The sequence below is a fragment of the Pristiophorus japonicus genome, chromosome 21, assembly GCF_044704955.1.
Source record: "Pristiophorus japonicus isolate sPriJap1 chromosome 21, sPriJap1.hap1, whole genome shotgun sequence".
In the NCBI taxonomy this organism is placed as follows: Eukaryota; Metazoa; Chordata; class Chondrichthyes; family Pristiophoridae; genus Pristiophorus; species Pristiophorus japonicus.
Genome location: NC_091997.1, coordinates 27,697,227 through 27,716,854, shown reverse-complemented (window position 1 = coordinate 27,716,854; position 19,628 = coordinate 27,697,227). Strand labels below are relative to the sequence as shown.

The following is a 19,628-nucleotide window of genomic DNA, read 5'->3' as shown; positions in this document are numbered from 1 at the left end:
GACGTCCGGTGGTCGTGAAAGGGGCTATATAAATGCATGTCTTTATTTTTTCTTTTGCATTGATTGGTCTATTGTGAGGGTGGGGGGGGGGGAGGGAGAAAAGAGTCAGCTCCAGAAATGTTGATCTTATGTTGAGATTGATAAACACGATTTTGCAACACATTACATTTTAAAACCAGTGCAATAAGGCAGAGAAGCTGGATTCATTTGTCAAATGTTTTTAATAAGCTTTGTATTAACAACTTTACTTTAGGAACAAGCAAAAAAGATTGCACAGAATTTTGACCATGTTCTCTTTGAAAAGATCAGAGCAAACTGGATACCAAGCACACATCTCTGTTTAAGACCACCTCATTTAGGAAAAAAACATGGCCAAGTCAAACAATAGACAGCGAGGTCACTAGCACTAATAATCAGTTTAAAATGTAGCCACACGTACAGTACGCCCAGCAAGAAATAGTCCAGCTCAATCATCTTACCTCAGTTGTGGCATAGCATCTGAAACAACTCAATGGTCTGAACTGATGGCACAAGACAGCTATCAGGTTTAAAAAAATGAACACGTCCACAACTACAATACTAATAACCCTTAAAAGTCTGGAGCCTAAAATTACATAGTTTAATATGTGCATTAACAGGAAAGGTGGGCACTTTAATTAACAGGTGCAGTGTATCTGCTTCATGGGTTCTTTGCTGAAGAATTCACAGCGACGCATTTGCGATAAAGAACTAGTTGGTTTATTAACAAAGGTTTAACAATCAAACTGAACCCCACCAGTTCATCCGCCAGGTTCACAACTGCACGCCTCATCGTGGAGAACCTGAACTCAACTGGCTGGGGTTTTATTGAGTCTTGTGAACATCACGTGACCGGCTAAGCCACTCGCAGTGGAACAGCTCCACAACTATTTGGAGCATAAATTTGAATCAAGTGCCCTCTTTTGGTAAGGGCACGAGAAGCCACAAATTTAGAAAATGAACTGGGAACTTTGCCAAATCAAATTATAATTCTGTTCCCGGGGATGGTGATGCACTCCAGTCCCTCATGGTGCCCGCCTCTCGTGGAAGGCCGCGAGCGTACCGGTGGACACCGTGCGCTCCGTCTCCAGGGACACCCGGGCGCGAACGTAGCCGCGGAAGAGAGACAGGCAGTCTGGCTGAACGATCCCCTCGACCGCCCGCTGCCTGGACCGGTTAATGGCCACCTTGGCCGGAACAGCTCCACAAACCTGTGAGCATGCTTGCAGGTGCATACATTACAACAGACTTTGCAACAGAGGAGGAAAAAAAAAATACATTCCATAAAATCCTTCTGGCCTACTCTGGGTTATAACGGGGTGATTTTGCGATGTTTCACCCCAGATGTGGGGGGCGTACAGGTTCGAACTACGGCTGTAAAACTAAAGGGCTGATTCCATGAACCATGCCCTTGTCTATCGGGTCTGTAAGCAGGCAGCACAGCCTCGCCACTGGTCAACATTGTGTTACAGATCAAATATGGTCTGTGATCATTGCTCAGTGCCAAATAATCTTGAGTAATGCAAATAATGACAATCTCAATGCATCCGAAGTGTCTAAAAAAAAATGATACCCGGACAGAAGTAGATAGCAACACTTCCCTGTTGCCCATCGGAGATCTAGGGAGGATCATTGGGATAAAATAAAACATGTTACGGTGTAAAAAAGCTATTGGATAAAAGATGTGGAATATAATACTAGACTTACTGCTAGCTTATTAAATCCACCTGTAAAGTGATTTGTTTTAACATTTAAAGTTAATTAAAATCAAGTTACACTACATCGATGTTGACTTTCCCTCGTTTAGTTTGAGCCAATTCCCTTTTCTTGGCACTGACTGTAAACCGATTTGACTTGAGGCCCAACCTAAACTTGCTGCTGTCCCCTCTTCTGCTTCACGTTACTTTGTTGGAATCCTAGGAGGAGACACATCTTCCGGCAGTGGTGGGATGTGTCTGTATTGCGATGCTCAAATTATCTCCACTGTGTGAGACAGAGACCAGTCGGCCTTTTGCTGTTCGGTCATTTTCCATATGTTTGTAACGTCAGCAGGAGCGGGGAAAGCAGTAATGTAGGTTGGGCTTCAATTCAAAACCCTGTTCGGAGTATGAATTAAAATGCAGGTTAGACTGGGTCCAAGTCAAATCCAATTTTTTTTTTTGGTTTCATTTGCGTTTCCCTGGATAAGTGATTGGTCCAGAGGTACGATCAATATTGGGACTGGGTACCTGATGCTTGCTAAATACCTGAACATAATATTTAAATTCTAGTCTTCGTTAATACTTTTATTAATGAGTTTCTGCATCGCAAGAAGAACAGGCTTGGTTTACTTCGGATCACATGGGATGTTTCCAGATTGGCATTCGAAGCTGAATCAAAGTCGTTTGTCATTCATCCACTCAACATCCTGTTAGAGCTCAGTAGGTCGGTCAAAATCTCCTCTCTTAGAATGGGAGTATACATTTAGGATAGTTCTTTTCAATAGAAATATATAAAACTTTAGCTAGATGTAAATTAGTGAATATTTCATAAAGTAGTATTCTGCTCATATCTTTCCAATACAGTGCTGTAATAAGAAAAAGCCAAAGTGGCTGACTGATTATGTACAAAGACAAATAAGATGTAAACAGAAATGTTTCTATAATTGAAAGGCACTCAACTAAACAGAGTTGAGTACAAGGAACAACTAAAGAAAACAAAGGCTGCTATTGGATCAGTTGAAAGGCGAGTGGTAAAGAGGATCGTAAACAACTGTGGAAGTAATGGCAAAAGCTTTTCCAGTTATGTGAAGAGTCCGAGAACTGTCGAGGGCTGGATTGGGCCATTGAAGGATGTTCAAAGTCAGGTTACAAAGAACTCACTGGGTATGTAGAAATGAGAACTTGGCATCGTTCTTCACCATTTTTTGCACTGCTATCTCCACCCCAGGTTAGGTACAGCAAGGTCAGATACAGAGTAAAGTCTGTACTTGATTCCAACAATAAGCCGCAACGCTAACATGGCAATTCCATTTCCCACCCAATCATTCTTATGGCCTTTCAACTTGGGTCCAATCAGTGTGAGTTCTGTGCAGAGGGGCAGCATTTTCAAGCTGCTGGTAAAGAGTTCCTGGACTCATTGCAGGGGGGGTGTCGACACAGTCGGCAGATAAAGGAGACTTGCACCCCATGTGCCTCTGCCGGGTTTCGATGCTACGCCTATCAGATCAAAAGCCAGTGTGTGCGAATACGCTGCACCCAGTTACTCAACAGGACAATGTTTGATCATTTGTTTCCCACATTACAACAGTGACTGCACTCCAAAAGTACTTCATTGGCTGTAAAGCGTTTTGGGACATCCAGTGGTCGCGAAAGGCGCTATATAAATGCAAGTCTTTCTTTTTATAAAAAGAAACCGAAGATGTCAAAACTATTGTAACGAGTGTGTTCATTTACATTTATAAAATCCTGTCAAGTGAATACTTGCTTGGAGGGCCCAAATTAAATACTTTATTATGTTTATACCACAGATCAGAGAGTCACCTTCAGTAGGATATAAAGTTCATATTATCTATGAAACTATAACAGTGATAAAAGTATCTCAACATTTATTTCACTTTGATTTCCTGACAAGTTTTATGGCAAAGATATTGGGCTGGATTTCCCGGTCCTTCGCGCTCCGGGTTTCGCCCCGGAGCGGTGTGAACGGCGGTGAGGTCTCCAGCGCCCTGCCGCGATCCTCTGGTCGGGTTTTGCGGCCGCGCGGAGCAGCACGGCCGGGGAGAGCTGCGCCGGGTGTACAACGCCTCTGGTTGCGACACCGGCGGGAGTTTTGACTCTTGCCCGATCCGTCCGCCCGGAAGTGAGCCCGCAATGACCGCCTGGGAAATCAGTGCGGCCCCACCATGCCGGCGCCGCAGAGGGAGGTAATGTGCTGTAAAGCTAAGTGCGAGTGTTTTTTGTTGTAAATCATTGTGCGATTTGTGTTGTGGTGGCGTGGGCAGTGTTTTAGGAATGTTTTGCTGTTTTTTTAGGCCCCCCCCTCCCCCACCAGGCCTCTCTTGGAGCGCTCCCGGCCTGGCTCTTTAGCTCGGGAGTTTTCCATCCTTGTGCCGCGAGAGGTGTACAACACCTCCCTTAGCGCTGCACCACCTGACGCAGGCCCCAGGTGCCCAAACTTACATACTGTGGCGCAAACTATTTCCGGCTGCTAACTTTCCCGCTCTGCTTCCGTCTTCACCCCGAAAACAGAAAAGCCTAAAATCCTGCCCATTCACTTGACATGGACTGACAGTACAATGGAAAAGCAATTGCTTACTTACAGTCATTGAGGTGTATTTCCCCCTCAGGAGCCTTCCAGTGACTGATGGTGGATTGTGCTAGCTGGGTGCTTGATAGTTGACGTGAGAGGCTTGGGCCATTTTGGGGGCCGAGCCCCATTAACGGCGGGGGGGGGGGGGAGAGGGGGAGTGGGGGGGAAACGGCTGCAGCACAGGCAGAATTTGTGGGGCCCTGGTAGAGGAGCACTCTTGCTCATTCTGGCCCCATGATTAGAAATAGGAACTCACCTTTGGGATCATGGGTCAACAACCAGGGGACAGAGACTTAAAGTCATTGGGAGGAGGTTTAGAGAGGATTTGAGGGGAAATTTCTTCCCCCAGAGGGTGGTGCGGGTCTGGAACTCACTGCCTGAAAGGGTGGTAGAGGCAGAAACCCTCACCACATTATAAAAGTACTTGGATAGTCCCTTGAAGTGCCGTAACCTACAGGGTTACAGACTACGAGCTGGAAAGTGGGATTAGGCGGGATAGCTCTTTGTCGGCCGGCGCAACACGATGGGCCGAAATGGCCTCCTGCTGTGCTGTATATTTCTGTGATTTTATGATTTTTGGCCATGCCCACCAGCTGGTACTGCTCTCCCTCCAGGTGGCTCAGTCGAGGAAATGGCGGGTGTGATCCCATCATTGGACCCGTCCTTGGTTGGAAATGGACCCTACCACCAGAATCCGGGGACTGCCTCGCTGTCGGCCCCTGGCGAACATTGCCATAGCGATGGGGGCGGTAGGCCCACTATTTGTGGAACGCTGACTGCTCACCTCTCCGCCCACTTTCCAATCTTCAGGCAGAAGGGGCTGAAAATACAAGCCTATGGTTCTGGTAAATCGGGCCCGTCCTACACACTACATGGACAGGTCGATCCCTAGTAACAGACGCACTGATAAAGTTGCTCGACTTGTACCTCTGTTTAGACTCCTGCTGCAATCGGCACAAGTCGTTATGTAAATTTGCTGATTTACACAAGACATTGTACAAGATGCCTCATTAATGTGCCAGCCAATCCCTGCAGGCATCAGGCTACTGGTCACTTAAAAAAAATATATATTAATTGAACAATTAATTTTTGACGCAACTAATATATTTAAATATAAAACATGTGTGAATAAATTGTGGTTATCTCTCCTACTTGGCAGGTTGGGCTGCAGCCTAGCACAAATCACAGTGGTAAATTGCTGCGGGCTACGTTTCTTAAGCTGTTTCTGCACATATTCAACGTCACACTTACAAAATATGTATAAATTCCGACTTCCTAATTTTAGGCTCTTCGTTGTCACCCGCCACGTTACATCAGTACCGACAAAGTATCGCTTCCACCTTCTTTTTGCACAACTTGGGACATAAAGAAGGCACTTGGAGAGTACTGGACCAGATTCTATTTGGTCTGCTACTGGGAGAGATTTCGGGTCAAGTTAAGGAAAGTACAATACACACACACACAAAAAAAAAGGAAAAAAAAACAAAAAACTACTTTCCAAAAAAGCTCCAATTCAAAAAAGTCATGACATGTAAAATTATTGATCCTTTTGGTAGGGTTGTTCCAATTAAAGTAACAAAAGGACCTAACCTTTATATATAGTCTTTTTATCTTCCTCAGGAAAAACAGTCACTGAGTTTATTGTGCGGGTTGGAGTCACACCGACATCATAATTTTTTTTTTACAAAAACTCAGTATTAAAGTTCAAAAGACAACACTAATTCATGTTCCAACTGCCCTTACAGAAGACGTGCAGTTTTGTCACGGATTATTTTCTCTCTCTCTTAACCATTTTTGTTCAGCTTTGTTTAAAAAAAAAGATGCACAAATTCTGGGAGAACTAATTTGCTGCCTTCCATCTCTTCCCTCGTTCAAGGTGTTTTCTCTTGAGGAAATCTTTAGGCCACCAGATGTTGTTGCGTCTGACTTCAAGTCGTTTCTATGTTTTTGTTTGTGCTCAAATTTTCTGTCGGGATGTTGATGCGTGTTTCAAACACTTTGCGAAGATTTTCTTCAAGGTCTTGCGGGGTGGGGCGTGGGGAAGCGGGAAGGGAAGGGGAAAACGTACGCTGTTCACTTCAGGTTGAAAACCATCAGAGGCCTCTCCTCGCGCTTCTGCCAGGGGCTCTTTTTGTTTTCGCCTTGGTCGTCCGCCCCCTCCGACTGGTCTTGCATCTCCTCCTCCGGGCTGGTGGCCGAATCTCTGCGGGTCTCGCTGGTGCTGCTCCTCATGCTGTTGCCTCTGCTGCGATCTCGCCGGTGGATTGTCTCCCTGTGTTCGGAGGACTCCTCCAGCAGAGGGGTGAGGGAGTTGTCCTCTGGCGAACAGACGGCAGTTCTGCTTTCGCTGCTGCTTTGCTCGGTGTCATCCATGTAAACCAGCTTGCTGTAGGCCACGTTCCCGGGCACGTGCCTGTCTCGGTCCTCCTTCGCTTTTTTGCCGGGCTTCGTCTCGTTCACGTCCACGCCGGAGTCCAAGCTCGCGTCGTTGCTTCCGATCCTTTCCCCCGTCTGCAAGTCAATGTAGGAGTGCCGGACGTGAGCGTTGGAACGCCCATCGAGCGACACGAACCATGCTCTGGGGTGTTGAGGCTTGACGCCCAGCTCCAGGAACTTCTTTTCGGTGAGCGCTTGCAGTTCCCCATTCATCTGTGCCATGGCTGACTCGTTCAGTAATACTGCCATCGGACCGCTCATGGAAGAGGAGTGGGGGCCCCACCCTTTACCTTCTCCATCATCCGATTGTGGGGTCGGCTGCTGCATTTGCTGATGTTGATACGGCTGAGGTCCGTGCTGGTGGGACATGGGCACACCCATCTGAACCCCCTTCATCTCCAACTGTTCCGTCGGGACGCCCGTCGACTGGTCCATGCAAGGGTAATCGGAAGTCAATCCCATATAATGGGCAGGTATGACCAAAGTCGGCATTACATTTCTGTACATGCTGTCCTTCATGTGGTCGATGGAACCGCAGAAGATCAGCTGACCCGGCTGGGACAATGTTGTAGGCCTGGCCAGGTGATCGACAGACTGGGACATCATGTATTCTGAAGGCTTATTATCCAGTTTGTGGCCGACGAGAGATTCAAATGGTGGCGGCAATGGTGGAGGCGAGGGCGGATCATTCGCACAAAGTTTACTCTCAGCCAATTTGCGTCGGGCATGAGCTTCTCTGCCCTTTTCATCCATCGGCTGTTGCGAGACCATTGAACTATAGCTCCGCCTGTAGTCATCCATTAAAGGTGGTTCCAGCTCTCCAGACGCATCCATGGACCTCGCAACTTTCAACTGAAAGCTCTCCACCGTCCTGTGGTAGTCTTCCTTCGAACCCCCTCGATGAGCCAGCGTGTCGGTGGATGCCTTGCTGATGTGCCTCAGCTTTTGGCCCGAATCCCTGTATGGAATCTGCTTGAAGAACTCTTCTCGAGAACTCTCAAACTCTCGGGATGTGCTGAAGGCGGATTTGAGTATGGGTGTGTGGACATCCATATCGCCGTTGGAGGACACTGATTCCAGGTGGCTGGTACTGATCAAGTTGATGTGCGACATTGAGGTGGCCTGGTCCTTCTTGGAGCTGTCTAAAGTGGAAGCGATCTGTAATTTCCGGTGCTGTTGGCGTGGTTTTAGGCATCGTCTCCTGTTAAACAAAAATTATATTAATAAAAATACTACAAGCTTGAAATCGCTGCACATCCACATTTAAAATATCAGACCAAGGTAAGGACTTTCAAGCATGTTGCAGATCATACATTTCAAACTCAGAACTTAATACAGGGATTTGAAAAATAACCATATTATGAAAAATATATTTCCAATTGTTTTGAATTTTACTGCTCAAACTGCTGAGTTTGAGTTCAGCCAGGAGAGCAGTTTTTAAAAATTTGTTCACAGGATGTGGGCGTCGCCAGCAATTGTTGCCCGTCCCTAATTGCCCTCGAGTGGCTTGCAGAGGGCAGTTAGGAGTCAACTACATTGTGTGGTTCTGGAGTCACATATAGGCCAGACCGGGTAAGGACGGCAGATTTTCTTCCCTAAAGGTCATGAGTGAACCAGATGGGTTTTTAATCAACATTACTGATACTAGCTTTTTAAAAAAAAATTCCCAATTTATTTAATTGAATTTAAATTCCCCAGCTGCCATGGTGGGATTTGAACTCATGTCTGCAGATTACTCGTCCAGTATCATAACCACTACGCTACAGTTCCATTGCTGGGGGTGTTGCAACTGGCTTTAGCCCCTTGGACGAAGGGGCAGAGAGGGGCGAGGGGAGGGCGGGGTGGAGAGGGAGAGGGGAGGGGGCGGAGAGGGGAGGGGGCGGAGAGGGGAGAGGGGAGGGGGCGGAGAGGGGAGCGGGGAGGGGGCGGAGAGGGGAGCGGGGAGGGGGCATGGGAGGGAAGGGGTGGGGGCAGAGAGGGAGCGGGGAGGGGGCAAAGGAGGGAGAATACAAAGCAGCAATTCTCCCAACTCCTGATCACGGTCCAGTGACCTTTGCTGTAAAGTGCACGTATACATCGGGTGGGAACATAATTTGGGCTCGCCCCTTCATAGCTGGACAGCCTACTGACCCTCGCCATGGTCATCAGTTGTACACTTGCGTGTGCCAATAGTCTGCAGAATACAGGACATGTCTTCACCCAAAACCTCTGCAGGGAGCTCATCCTTTCCACACCAGCCGTCCTTGAGGCCCATAATTCTCCCTCAACAGAAAAATCATGGGCAGCACACTCACGCTTTTGCAAGACTGAGAAGAAAAGCTCTCTGACAGTGTCCTGGTTTAAGAAAATCGCTCTTTGGGGTGGAAATTCCGTCTGTTGGCGCCTGGGCTCGTGCCCCAGAGGTGCGGTAGTGGCGACGGAATTGATTTCCAGCGCCCCACTGGGACATTCGGCACTGGATTTGCGGGGTGGGGGGGGGCGCGGAGCAGTACCTCCCGGGAGAGGCGAGCCGGTGTGCAACGCCCCCTGGTGGCGACACCGCTCTGAAATTTGTTTTCTGGGGGAACCGTCGTGCCCCGTACCGCGCCCCCTGGTGTGACCGCCTGGGAAAGTGGGCGGTCCGAGCTGTACCGGCCGTGGTGAGGGAAGGAATGTCTACCTGAGGTAAGTGTTTTTTTTTGGCAATTTATGTTTATGTGGGGTGAGCGAGGTATTGGGAATGTTTATGGTGTTTGTCTTTGTCGATTTTTTTTTTCCCCAGGGAAGCCTTTCTTAGGGCGCTCCGAGGTTGGCTCGAGCTCGGGATTTTCACTTGCTCAGCCGGCCTAGCGAACTAAGACAAGTGTGGGCCGCCTCCCATAGCGCCCGCCCCACACTCAAGGCCCAGCTGGTGAATTTTGTGGCTGCAGACGCAAACCATTTCCCGGCGCAAAATTTACCACCCCGCCTCCATTAGCGCACTAATTAGCCTCCAACCGAATTTCCACCCCATTATGTTTTGATGGTAAATTCTATTGTTCAATCCCCCATCGCTGCAGTGAGCACTAACTGCCAGCAGGTGGAGCCCGAGCTACCAGCAGAGCGATCCAATACTCTGGTTTCAGACCCCATCTACTGGTGTGTGTCCATTGCTAGCAATCCTCAGGGAATTCTCCGTGCTTGTAATGTTCTGTTAGTGAACTAACAGCTACAGTTTTTTTTAATGATTCTCTCAAGTAGCAGTAAAGGCAATCTAGTTTAAAGCACCTCAGCTAGCTATAGCTAAAACCTGTGCTGCACAACCTTGTTTACAGGCCGCACAGCTCAAGGTTTAGAGATGTTGGAGGCATTGGCTGTTTACTCAGGGGTCTTAATGAAACAACAACAAATGCTATACTTCAAGCTCAACGTTAATCCGTCCTTTGCTTGCTTGTGGCACCGCTATGGTTAAAAAGCACCCTGCAATCATACGCTTGGAATCCAATAAATCACACTGCACCCCTCATGTAGAAGAATGTTTCAGACAGCTTTACAAAGGGCAGCAGACGATGCCGACCAGGGAATGGAATGGGAGTGGGGGCGGGGCAGGGAAGAGGCGGATGGGCCCATGAGGGGAGACCCAAAGTGCAGCAGAAGAGATAATTTTAAACAAGGCTCTTGAAGGAAGGCCAGGCAAAGAAAGACTTGCATTTATATAGCGCCTTTCACGGCAGCCAGATGTCTCAAAGGACAGTACTTTTGGAGTGTAGTTACTATTGTAATGTAGGAAGTGCGGCAGCTAATTTGCGCACAGCAAGCTCCCACAAACAGCAATGTGATAATGACCAGATAACCTGCTTTTTTTGTGATAATGATTGAGGGATAAATATTGGGCAGGACACAAGGGATAACTCCCCTGTGTCTCCTTCGAAATAATGCCACGGGATCTTTTACATCCATCCGAGAGAGCGGATAGGGCTTCAGTTTAACGTCTCATCCGAAAGACGACAACCTCCGACAGTGCAACACTCCCTCAACACTGCACTGTAGTGTCAGCCTAGATTTTTGTGCTCAAGTCCCTGGAGTGGGACTTGAACCCATAACCTTCTAACTCAGAGGCAAATGTACTGCCTACTGAGCCACAGCTGACACTGTCAAGTGAGATCTGTTCAAGAAACATATATTGAATGGATTCACAATTTTTAATGATAATTGTGAAACCTTCCATCTATGAAATGATGGATGTGTGATGCTCAAATCTTGAATGAAGTTCGAAAATATGACCAGGATTAGGCTACTGCAGCCTGATCTGCCATTTTATCTCCTTAATATCCCACTCTTTCTCCATATTTCTTAATAATTTTACTTCTCAAGTATCTACCTCCCTTTTAAACAACTCAATCAGCTCTGCATCTATGGCTTTGCACATTCTCAAAGCTTTATGAAGAAATGTTTTCTGTGTTTGCTGAAATAAAATGATGTGGACCAAGTCTCAGAATTATTAAGCCCTGTTTAGGACCCTGGACTTTTCCAGGTATACAGCACAGTAAATCAAGAATTTGGAACTTTTGGCACCTAGAGCTTGGAGTGACCATTTGCCGTAAAAAAAACCTTCACACGGTTACCGATAAAGTAGCCACTTGTAAAATGTAATAGTCAAGGACTACAAGCTTAATTCGGCCCCCGCAGTTAATTGTCGCATGCAGCTTTACATAGAAAACATAGAAACATAGAAAATAGGTGCAGGAGTAGGCCATTCAGCCCTTCTAGCCTGCACCGCTATTCAATGAGTTCATGGCTGAACATGCAACTTCAGTACCCCATTCCTGCTTTCTCGCCATACCCCTTGATCCCCCTAGTAGAAAGGACTATAGAAGCTTTAACCAGACTCAGTTGGCTGGCTGCACATTTGGGTTGTTGTGCCTCAGTCAGGTGTACTGGGTCGTCTCGCAGCTGGAGTTCTGAGCTGAGGGAGGGGATTCCTTACTGAGGGGATGGCAAGGGGGGAGGAGGAGAAGAAAATAGCAACTTCCCCTTTTACTCCCAACAAGATTTGTTCCTGTGCTTAAAGGTCCTGATGGTCGATCAGAGGGCCAGCGATTGTCATGGAGTCAATCTTTGGCCCAGAATGTCCTACCCTCCTGGTTGCTGATTGGAGCGTGGGCAGGCACAGCAGGAGAGGTGAGGTTGGGGCGCAGGAGCGGCGAGTGATCGTGGAGCAATGTGATCGGGACCCAGGAGATGCGAGAGTTCGGGGCCCAGAAGAGGCGAGGACCCAGGGGCAACACGGGCCAGCCCACACTGCGATATGTGTGCGCACTACGTCCGTGCAGCAGAACTCCAGTCGTCTTGGTTAACCCTTGCCACTGGACCAAGACCTAGCTCTGTCAAGCCCATGTGGTGGCTGGTGTGCAACGGCCACCACACGTTAAAAAAATCCACACAGGCATCTTCCACCCTTCAACATGTAGTTCGGGATCTGGAATATCAGGTCTTTCATTGAAACACCTGTGAACTCATCCCTTTTTGGTGTGGAAGCAAAGGGACCGCCTATGATGATGATGATACCTCAGTAGTAGAGCAGTTGACCACAGATCAGAAGATCCCTGGTTCAAATCCAAGTGCACCCTCAATACCATTTATCAGGGATGAGGGACTTCAGTTACGAGGATAGACCGGAGAAGCTGGGGTTGTTCACCTTAGAGAAGGTTGAGAGGAGATTTGATAGAGGTGTTCAAAATCACAGATAGAAACTGCTCCCATTGGCGGAAGGGTCGAGAACCAGAGGACACAGATTTAAGGTGATTGGCAGAAAAACCAGAGACGACATGAGGAAAAACTTTTTCATCCAGCGAGTGGTTAGGATCTGGAATGCGCTGCCTGAGAGGGTGGTGCAGACAGACTCAATTGAAAAAGGGAATTGGATAAGTGCCTGAAGGAAAAACATTTGCAGGGCTACGGGGAAAGGGCGGGGGAGTGGGACTAGCTGAAGTGCTGTTGCAGAGAGCCGGCACGGGCTCGACGGGCCGAATGGCCTCCTTCTGTGCTGTAACCGTTCTATGATCCTATGTTAGTGATCTATTGAGCAAGTAATCCTTGAAGGGGGGAATAATGGGAGTGAAGACTGAAAGAGAGGAGGAAATAAATAATACATTGACTAATATATTGGCTGCCCATGTCCTCACCAATTACCCCTGTGCTCGTTGACCTACATTGGCTCCCGGTTAAGCAACGCCTCGATTTCAAAATTCTCATCCTTATTTTCAAATACCTCCATCTCCTTGCCCCTCCCTATCTCTGTAATCCCCTCCAGCTCCCCCCCCCCCCACCCCCCCGAGATGTCTGCGCTCCTCTAATTCTGCCCTCCTGAGCATCCCTGATTATAATCGCTCAACCACCGGTGGCCGTGCTTTCTGTTGCCTGGGCCCCAAGCTCTGGAACTCCCTCCCTAAACCTCTCCGCCTCTCTACCTCTCTTTCCTCCTTCAAGACATTCCTTAAAACCCCTTTGACCAAGCTTTTGGTCACCTGCTCTAATTTCTCCTTGTGTGTCAAATTTTGGTCTCGTAATACTGCTGTGAAGCGCCTTGGGACGTTTCACTACGTTAAAGGCGCTATATAAATACAAGTTGTTGTTGTTGTAAAGAAAACAATATTTCAGGGGTTTACCTGCAGTAATAGAGAAGCAAACACAGGAGAACGAGAACCAGCAGAGCCATAGCTCCAAGAATGGTTAGCAGAAATATGGTGTGGTAGGTCGTGATGTCTCCAAATCGCGATGGGTTGACTGCAGCTGCAAACAAAGAGTGAAGATGTGAGTTACGAGCTAATAAACTTCAAAAGCAAGTCAGTGTGTCGGAAGAAGACATAAACAGCCACATTGTTGAACGTCAGCCTTTGAACATGTTCCGCGTGCCCCTGTTTATTAGCACCTGTTAGAGGGTGAACTTTTTAAGTAACAGGGAAGGACTATCTGGGAAAACAAACCTATCTGTTTTTGATGGAAAAATCCCACCTACCCACTTTCTCGCCATCCCTTCTTTCTCCAGGAAGACATAATAGTCTGAGCCCACTCATGATGTCTTCTTCAATGACATTCTGTGGAACTTATTCTGCACTCGAATAACCTTTGGATGAAAAAGTTCTGCCCACTTTCCCCCCTTACTCTTAATTTCCTAATCATTAACTTTTGTACTTTACTAGTTAACCACAAGCTAGTGTTTAAAACTAAAGGTTGGACTTCCCTTATCCGGAACTCCTTTATCCGGCACCACCCCTCGTCCGGCATGATTCTGGTGGCCAGGGGCGCATGCGCAGACCGTGGCTGACCTCTAACCCCGACTTTGGGGCCCGCCGACACTCAGCCCGCCCAGAGCATCGACCTCCTCCCCCCGCCATCCCTCCCCCACCCCCACCACTCCCGCCCTCGGGCTGACCTCCCTTTATCTGGCAAAATCGCTTATTCGGCACAGGCCAGGTCCCGAGGTTGCCGGATAAGGGAGATTCAACCTGTATTATTCACCCTAAGGGTACGGGGTATGTGGGATGGGGGCAAGACTTTTTTTAAATGGTACTGCATCCAAAAATACTTCCAAATCCCTCAGTTTTTTTTATCCCCAGCTAGCACAAGCCTGCCTTAAATGTTTGCATTTAGTACATTGTGCTCCATTAATCATAAGGTTCTGTAGGATATACAATATAGTAGACATCGTAGTTTGCCAAGATATTATTTATAGAAGGAAATTCTACCATACACATCACTTTCCCCCCCAGTAAATGCACAGCGCACCACCAGAATTAAGATGGAATGTCGTCTAGCCTGGAATTTTTCTACTTAGTTAGAAGTTTTTTTTTGAACAAATTTAGTTGACGGAATAAAACAAAGCATTCTCGGTGCTGGTGTGAGAATATGTATTGCGAAGAGGAGATTCCAGCCCTTGGGGTCAGTCAGGACTTGTCCTCGAGACCCGATTCTCCGTTATAAGCAGAGCATCCACATTCCCATTGTAATTCTTAAAAAAAAATCCTCTTGAGTCCAAACAACACGTGAAGCCAGATTCCTGGATGGCCACAGTCAGTTTTTCCAGAGTTACGGGGTGTGTTTCCAGCAATGGAATCCCGTTCAATTCTGCAGCTGTGAGGCTCACACGAGCCAAATGTGGAAGAGGGATTTCAGCAGGAAACTGGGGCAAAATTCAAGGCCTCTCAGCCCCTGCGAGTGACTAATAATGTGTTAGTAGCATTTAAACAGCAATGTTGCTGAGAATGTGCTATAGTAATCCCACTCAAGAGACCGTGCAGAAAATCTGGTCCAAGAATTCATTCATAATCAAAAAGACTTGCATTTATATAGCGCCTTTCATGACCACTTTACAATCAATGAAGTACTGTTGTAATGTGGGAAAAGCGGCAACCAACTTGCGCACAGCAAGCTCCCACAAACAGCATCGACCAGATAAACTGTTTTTGTTATGCTGATTGAGGGATAAATATTGGCTCCAGGACACCGGGGCTAACTCCCCTGCTCTTCTTCGAAATAGTGCCGTGGGATCTTTTACATCCACCTGAGAGAGCAGACGGGGCCTCGGTTTAACGTCTCATTCAAAAGACGGCACCTCTGACAGTGCAGCACTCCCTCAGCACTGCACTGGAGTGTCAGCCTAGATTTATGTGCTCAAGTCACTGGAGTGGGATTTGAACCCACAACCTTATGACTCAGAAGCGAGTGCGCTACCCACTGAGCCACAAGAATAATTATTACTTGCAAGAATTGGACTTCCAGGGTCTCATTAATATTAAACCTTGGTTGATATTTCCCAACCCGACTCCAAGGGTACTGACCCCAAAGAGACTGTATTAAACTAACCAGCCCACAATATGCTGATTCGGTTTAATTATCACAACAGAATAGTACCAGGGATGAAAGCCTTCAGTTACGTGGCGAGACTGGAGAAACTGGGATTGTTCTTCTTGGAGCAGAGAAGGTTAAGGTGCGATTTGATAGAGGTGTTCATAATCACAAAGGGTTTTGATCGAGTAAATAATGAGAAACTGTTTACAGTTGCAGAAGGGTCAGGAACCAGAGGACACAGATTTGAGGTGATTGGCAATAGAACCATAGATGGCATAAGGGGGGAAACATTTACTGGAGAGCGGTTATGATCTCGAACGCACTGCCTGAAAGGGAGGTCGACGCAAATTCAATAACAACTTCAAAAGGAAATTGGATAAATACTTGAAATGGAAGAAAGTTCTGGGCTATGGGGAAAGATCAGGGGAGTGGGACTGATTGAAGCCTCCTTCAAAGAACCACACAGGCATGTTGGGCCGAATGGTCTCCTGTGGTCTAGGATTCTATGAATTGGAACAGTAAGATAGGGAACACAGGCAAGAAGAAATGAATACTTCAATTCCTGTGAAATATCCTTGGCAAACGCCTCGCTGTTCAAATTCAGCCCATTACTGATGGGATTTCTCTGGCTATTAGGATCCTATGTATCATATGTTTGGTTCGGGCGGTTTCAACTCAGTTCATGGTGGGTGTGAGTTCACAGCAGAAAACTCATCATCATCTTCGTCGTAGGCAGCCCCTTGTACCGAGGATGACTTGCTTCCACGCCTAAAAGGGATGAGTTCACAGGTGTTTCAATGAAGGACCTAATATTCCAGATCCAGAACTACATGTTGAAGGGTGGAAGATGCCTGTGCGTGGACTTTTTTAACGTGTGGTGGCCGTTGCACACCAGCCACCACACGGGCTTGACAGAGCTCAGTCTTGGTCCTGTGGCAAGGGTTAACCAGGACGACTGGAGACCAGCTCTGCTGCACGGACCTAGTGCGTGCACATATCGCAGTGTGGGCTGGCCCGTGCTGCCCCTGGGCCCTCGGCCCTTCTGGCCCCCGAACTCACGCCTCTCCAGGGCCCCGATCACGTCCCTCTACATTCTCTCGCCACTCCTTGAAGTTGCATGATCAGCCATGATCATATTAAATGGTGGTGCAGGCTCGAAGGGCCGAATGGCCTACTCCTGCACCTATTTTCTATGTTTCTATGTTTCATTCGCCAATAGGGCAATTCTAACTCACCATTAGAGAGCCTGTCTCACTCTCGATAGTTTGTGTGGAAAATGGATATGCCAATCAGAGCCTTCCGAGGATAGGACGAAGATACATTAAAGATTAACTGTAGGAGGAATTTTCCTAGGCGAGTGCTACACCTGACCTGGGAATGCTTCATGCAAAGGAGTTTCAGCCTCAATACTGAAGGGGATTGACAGGGTAGATGCGAAGAGGTTGTTTCCTTGGCTGGAGTGTCTAGAACTATGGGGGGATCATAAGTCTCAAGATAAGGGGGTCGGCCATTTAAGACAGAGATGTGGAGGTATTTCTTCACTCAGAGGGTTGTGAATCTTTGGAATTCTCTGCCCCAGAGGGCTGTGGATGCTGAGTCTCTGAGTATATTCAAGGCTAAGATAGATCGATTTTTGGAGTCTAAGGGAATCAAGGGATATGGAGATCAGTTGGGAAAGTGGAGTTGAGGTCAATGATCGGCCATGATCTTATTAAATGGTGGAGCAGGCTCGAGGGGCCGTATGACCTAGTCCTGCTCCCATTTCTTATGTTCTTATGTTCAAGCTACCATTTGCCTTAATAGCTGCAAAATTCACAATAAATAATGATTAGCACCGAATTTTAAATTAATGAGGTGAGAATGGTCTGCAAATTACAATTGACATTCTTTTGTCTGGGTTTAACAACGGCATAGAGTTAGTAATGATTCAAATGTAGAATCACAGAATCTCACAGCATGAAAGAGGGCCATTTGGCCCATTGTGCCTGTGCTGGATCTCTGAAAGAGCTATTCAATGGGTTGGATTTACCAGTCCTTTGCACTCCGGGTTTCGCCGGGGAGCGGTGTGAACGGCGGCGGTCAGGTCTCCAGCATCCCGTCACGATCCTCCGGTCGGGTTTTGCGGCGGAAGGGCTGTGCCGGGTATGCAACGCCCCTGGTGGTGACACCGGCAGAAGTTTTGACTTTTGCCTGATCCGTCCGCCCGGAAGTGCGCCTGTAATGACCACCTGGGAAATCAGAGTGGTCCAGCATAGCCGGAGGCACAGAGGGAGGTAAATACTCCAAAAGTTAGTGTGAGTGTTGTGTTGTGGTGGCGTGGGCAATGTTTTGGGAACGTTTTGTGTTTTATTTTAAGGTTCCCCCCTCCAAGCCTCTCTTGGAGCACTCCCGGCCCGGCTCTTTAGCTCGGAAGTTTCCCATCCTCGCGCCACGAGAGGTGTATAACGCCTCCCTTAGCGCTGCGCCACCTGACGCAGGGCCCAGGTGCCCAAACTTACCTACTGAGGCGCAAACTATTCCCGGCCGCTAACTTTCCCGCCCCACCTCCGTTTTCGCCCCAGGCAAACAGCAAAGCCTAAAATCCAGCCTGATAAGTCTCACACGCCTGCTCTGCCCCCATAGCCCTGCATATCTAGTCCCTTTTCGAAGTATATATCCAATTCCCTTTTGAAATATGTTCGGCATTCAATCATTCACATCACCAACAGATGGATTGTTCCATATTTTTCTCACCCCCTCCCCTTCACAGTTCGGAGTGTAATAATGGATTTAAAACTACAATATGAAACTAAGGCTGAAGACAGATCAGATGCTCAAACACACTGCATCCAGCAGCCTTGGTCATAAATCGTCAACCACTTCTCTAATCTTCAATGTCACACCCACACACCATCTGGGTTTACTCATGTAGGCATATGGAGTTCAACATATTTAATTGGTTTAGTTGAAGAAGTTGAAATGAGGCATTCCTACAGAGGCCACGCAGTTGTGGGACAAAGAGATGTTCGTCTGGCTTCCATATTTATGGCATATGGCAGCTTGACGAATACAACAATATTGAGGTTTAAAAAAAAAAATATATAGATCAAACTAATTAAAGTAAAACTTTAAGAAAGAGTAATATAGATTTGTTTGAAGCGGCAGCTTCTTGCTTGGCAATGTCTTTTCTGTTTGTTTACCAACACAATACACAATAGGTAGAAAGATTTGTATTTATATAGCGTCTTTCACAACCTCAGGATGTCCCAAAGCGCTTCACAGCCAATGAAGTACTTTTTGAAGTGTAGTCACTGTTGTAATGTAGGTAGTGTAATGTCCTTACTCAATGGCACAAAACCCACATGAGGCACATTCTATGGACAAGGTCACTCTATGACCTGAACCTTTATTCACAGGACCCAGGAGTGATGACCCTGCGTGGGACCTCCCTTTATATACCTGGATGACCAGGTAAGGAGTGTCTCCCACAAGTTCAGCCCCTATGGTCAAGGTGTGCATTGCTTAAGTATATATAGTATTGCAGTGGTGTTACATAGAGGTTACATACGTGACATCACCTCCCTCCCCCCTCAAAGTCTTATTGGGATCATAGGTTAAGTCTTTCAGGTGATCTACGCTCCCGCGTGGAGCACCGCAGTTTGGGCTCTGGTTGTTGAGCCTTGGCATGAGTGTCTGTCACCTGTGGTGATTCCGGCTTGTCCGGGCTGACTGCCGGGACTGTGCATGCTGCTGAATGTTCTTGTTGCTCGTTCACTGGCGGTGATGTGAGCATCATCTCATGATCTTCCTCGGGTTCCTCAGTGTATCTGGTGAACCTTTTTTTTTACTTGGTCCAGATGCTTACGGCATATCTGCCCATTGTTAAGTTTAACCACGATGACCCTGTTCCCCTCTTTGTCTATTACAGTGCCCTCAAGCCATTTGGGCCCCACTGCGTGATTGAGGACAAATACGGGGTCAGTTATTTCTATCATCTCCCCCTTGAATTTGGGTCATGGTACTTGTTTTGTGACTGGCTCTTGCCCTCAACTATGTCGGTCAGGACTGGGTGAATGAGGGACAACCGAGTCTTGACT

The 19,628-nt window shown here is 47.4% G+C and overlaps 1 protein-coding gene across 1 annotated transcript in view; it reads right to left on the bottom strand.

The window, feature by feature from the left end:
- Nucleotides 1-202: 202 nt before the first annotated feature.
- fam171a2a (family with sequence similarity 171 member A2a) overlaps nucleotides 203-19,628 on the bottom strand; it is a 353,443-nt gene continuing 334,017 nt past the window's right edge. The window contains exons 7-8 of the mRNA XM_070864504.1: nucleotides 13,371-13,494; nucleotides 203-7,945 (exon numbers count right to left, since the gene is read on the bottom strand). Coding sequence (XP_070720605.1) covers nucleotides 6,382-7,945; nucleotides 13,371-13,494 — 1,688 coding nt within the window. The 3' untranslated portion in view covers nucleotides 203-6,381. The remainder of the gene's footprint in view (nucleotides 7,946-13,370; nucleotides 13,495-19,628) is intronic.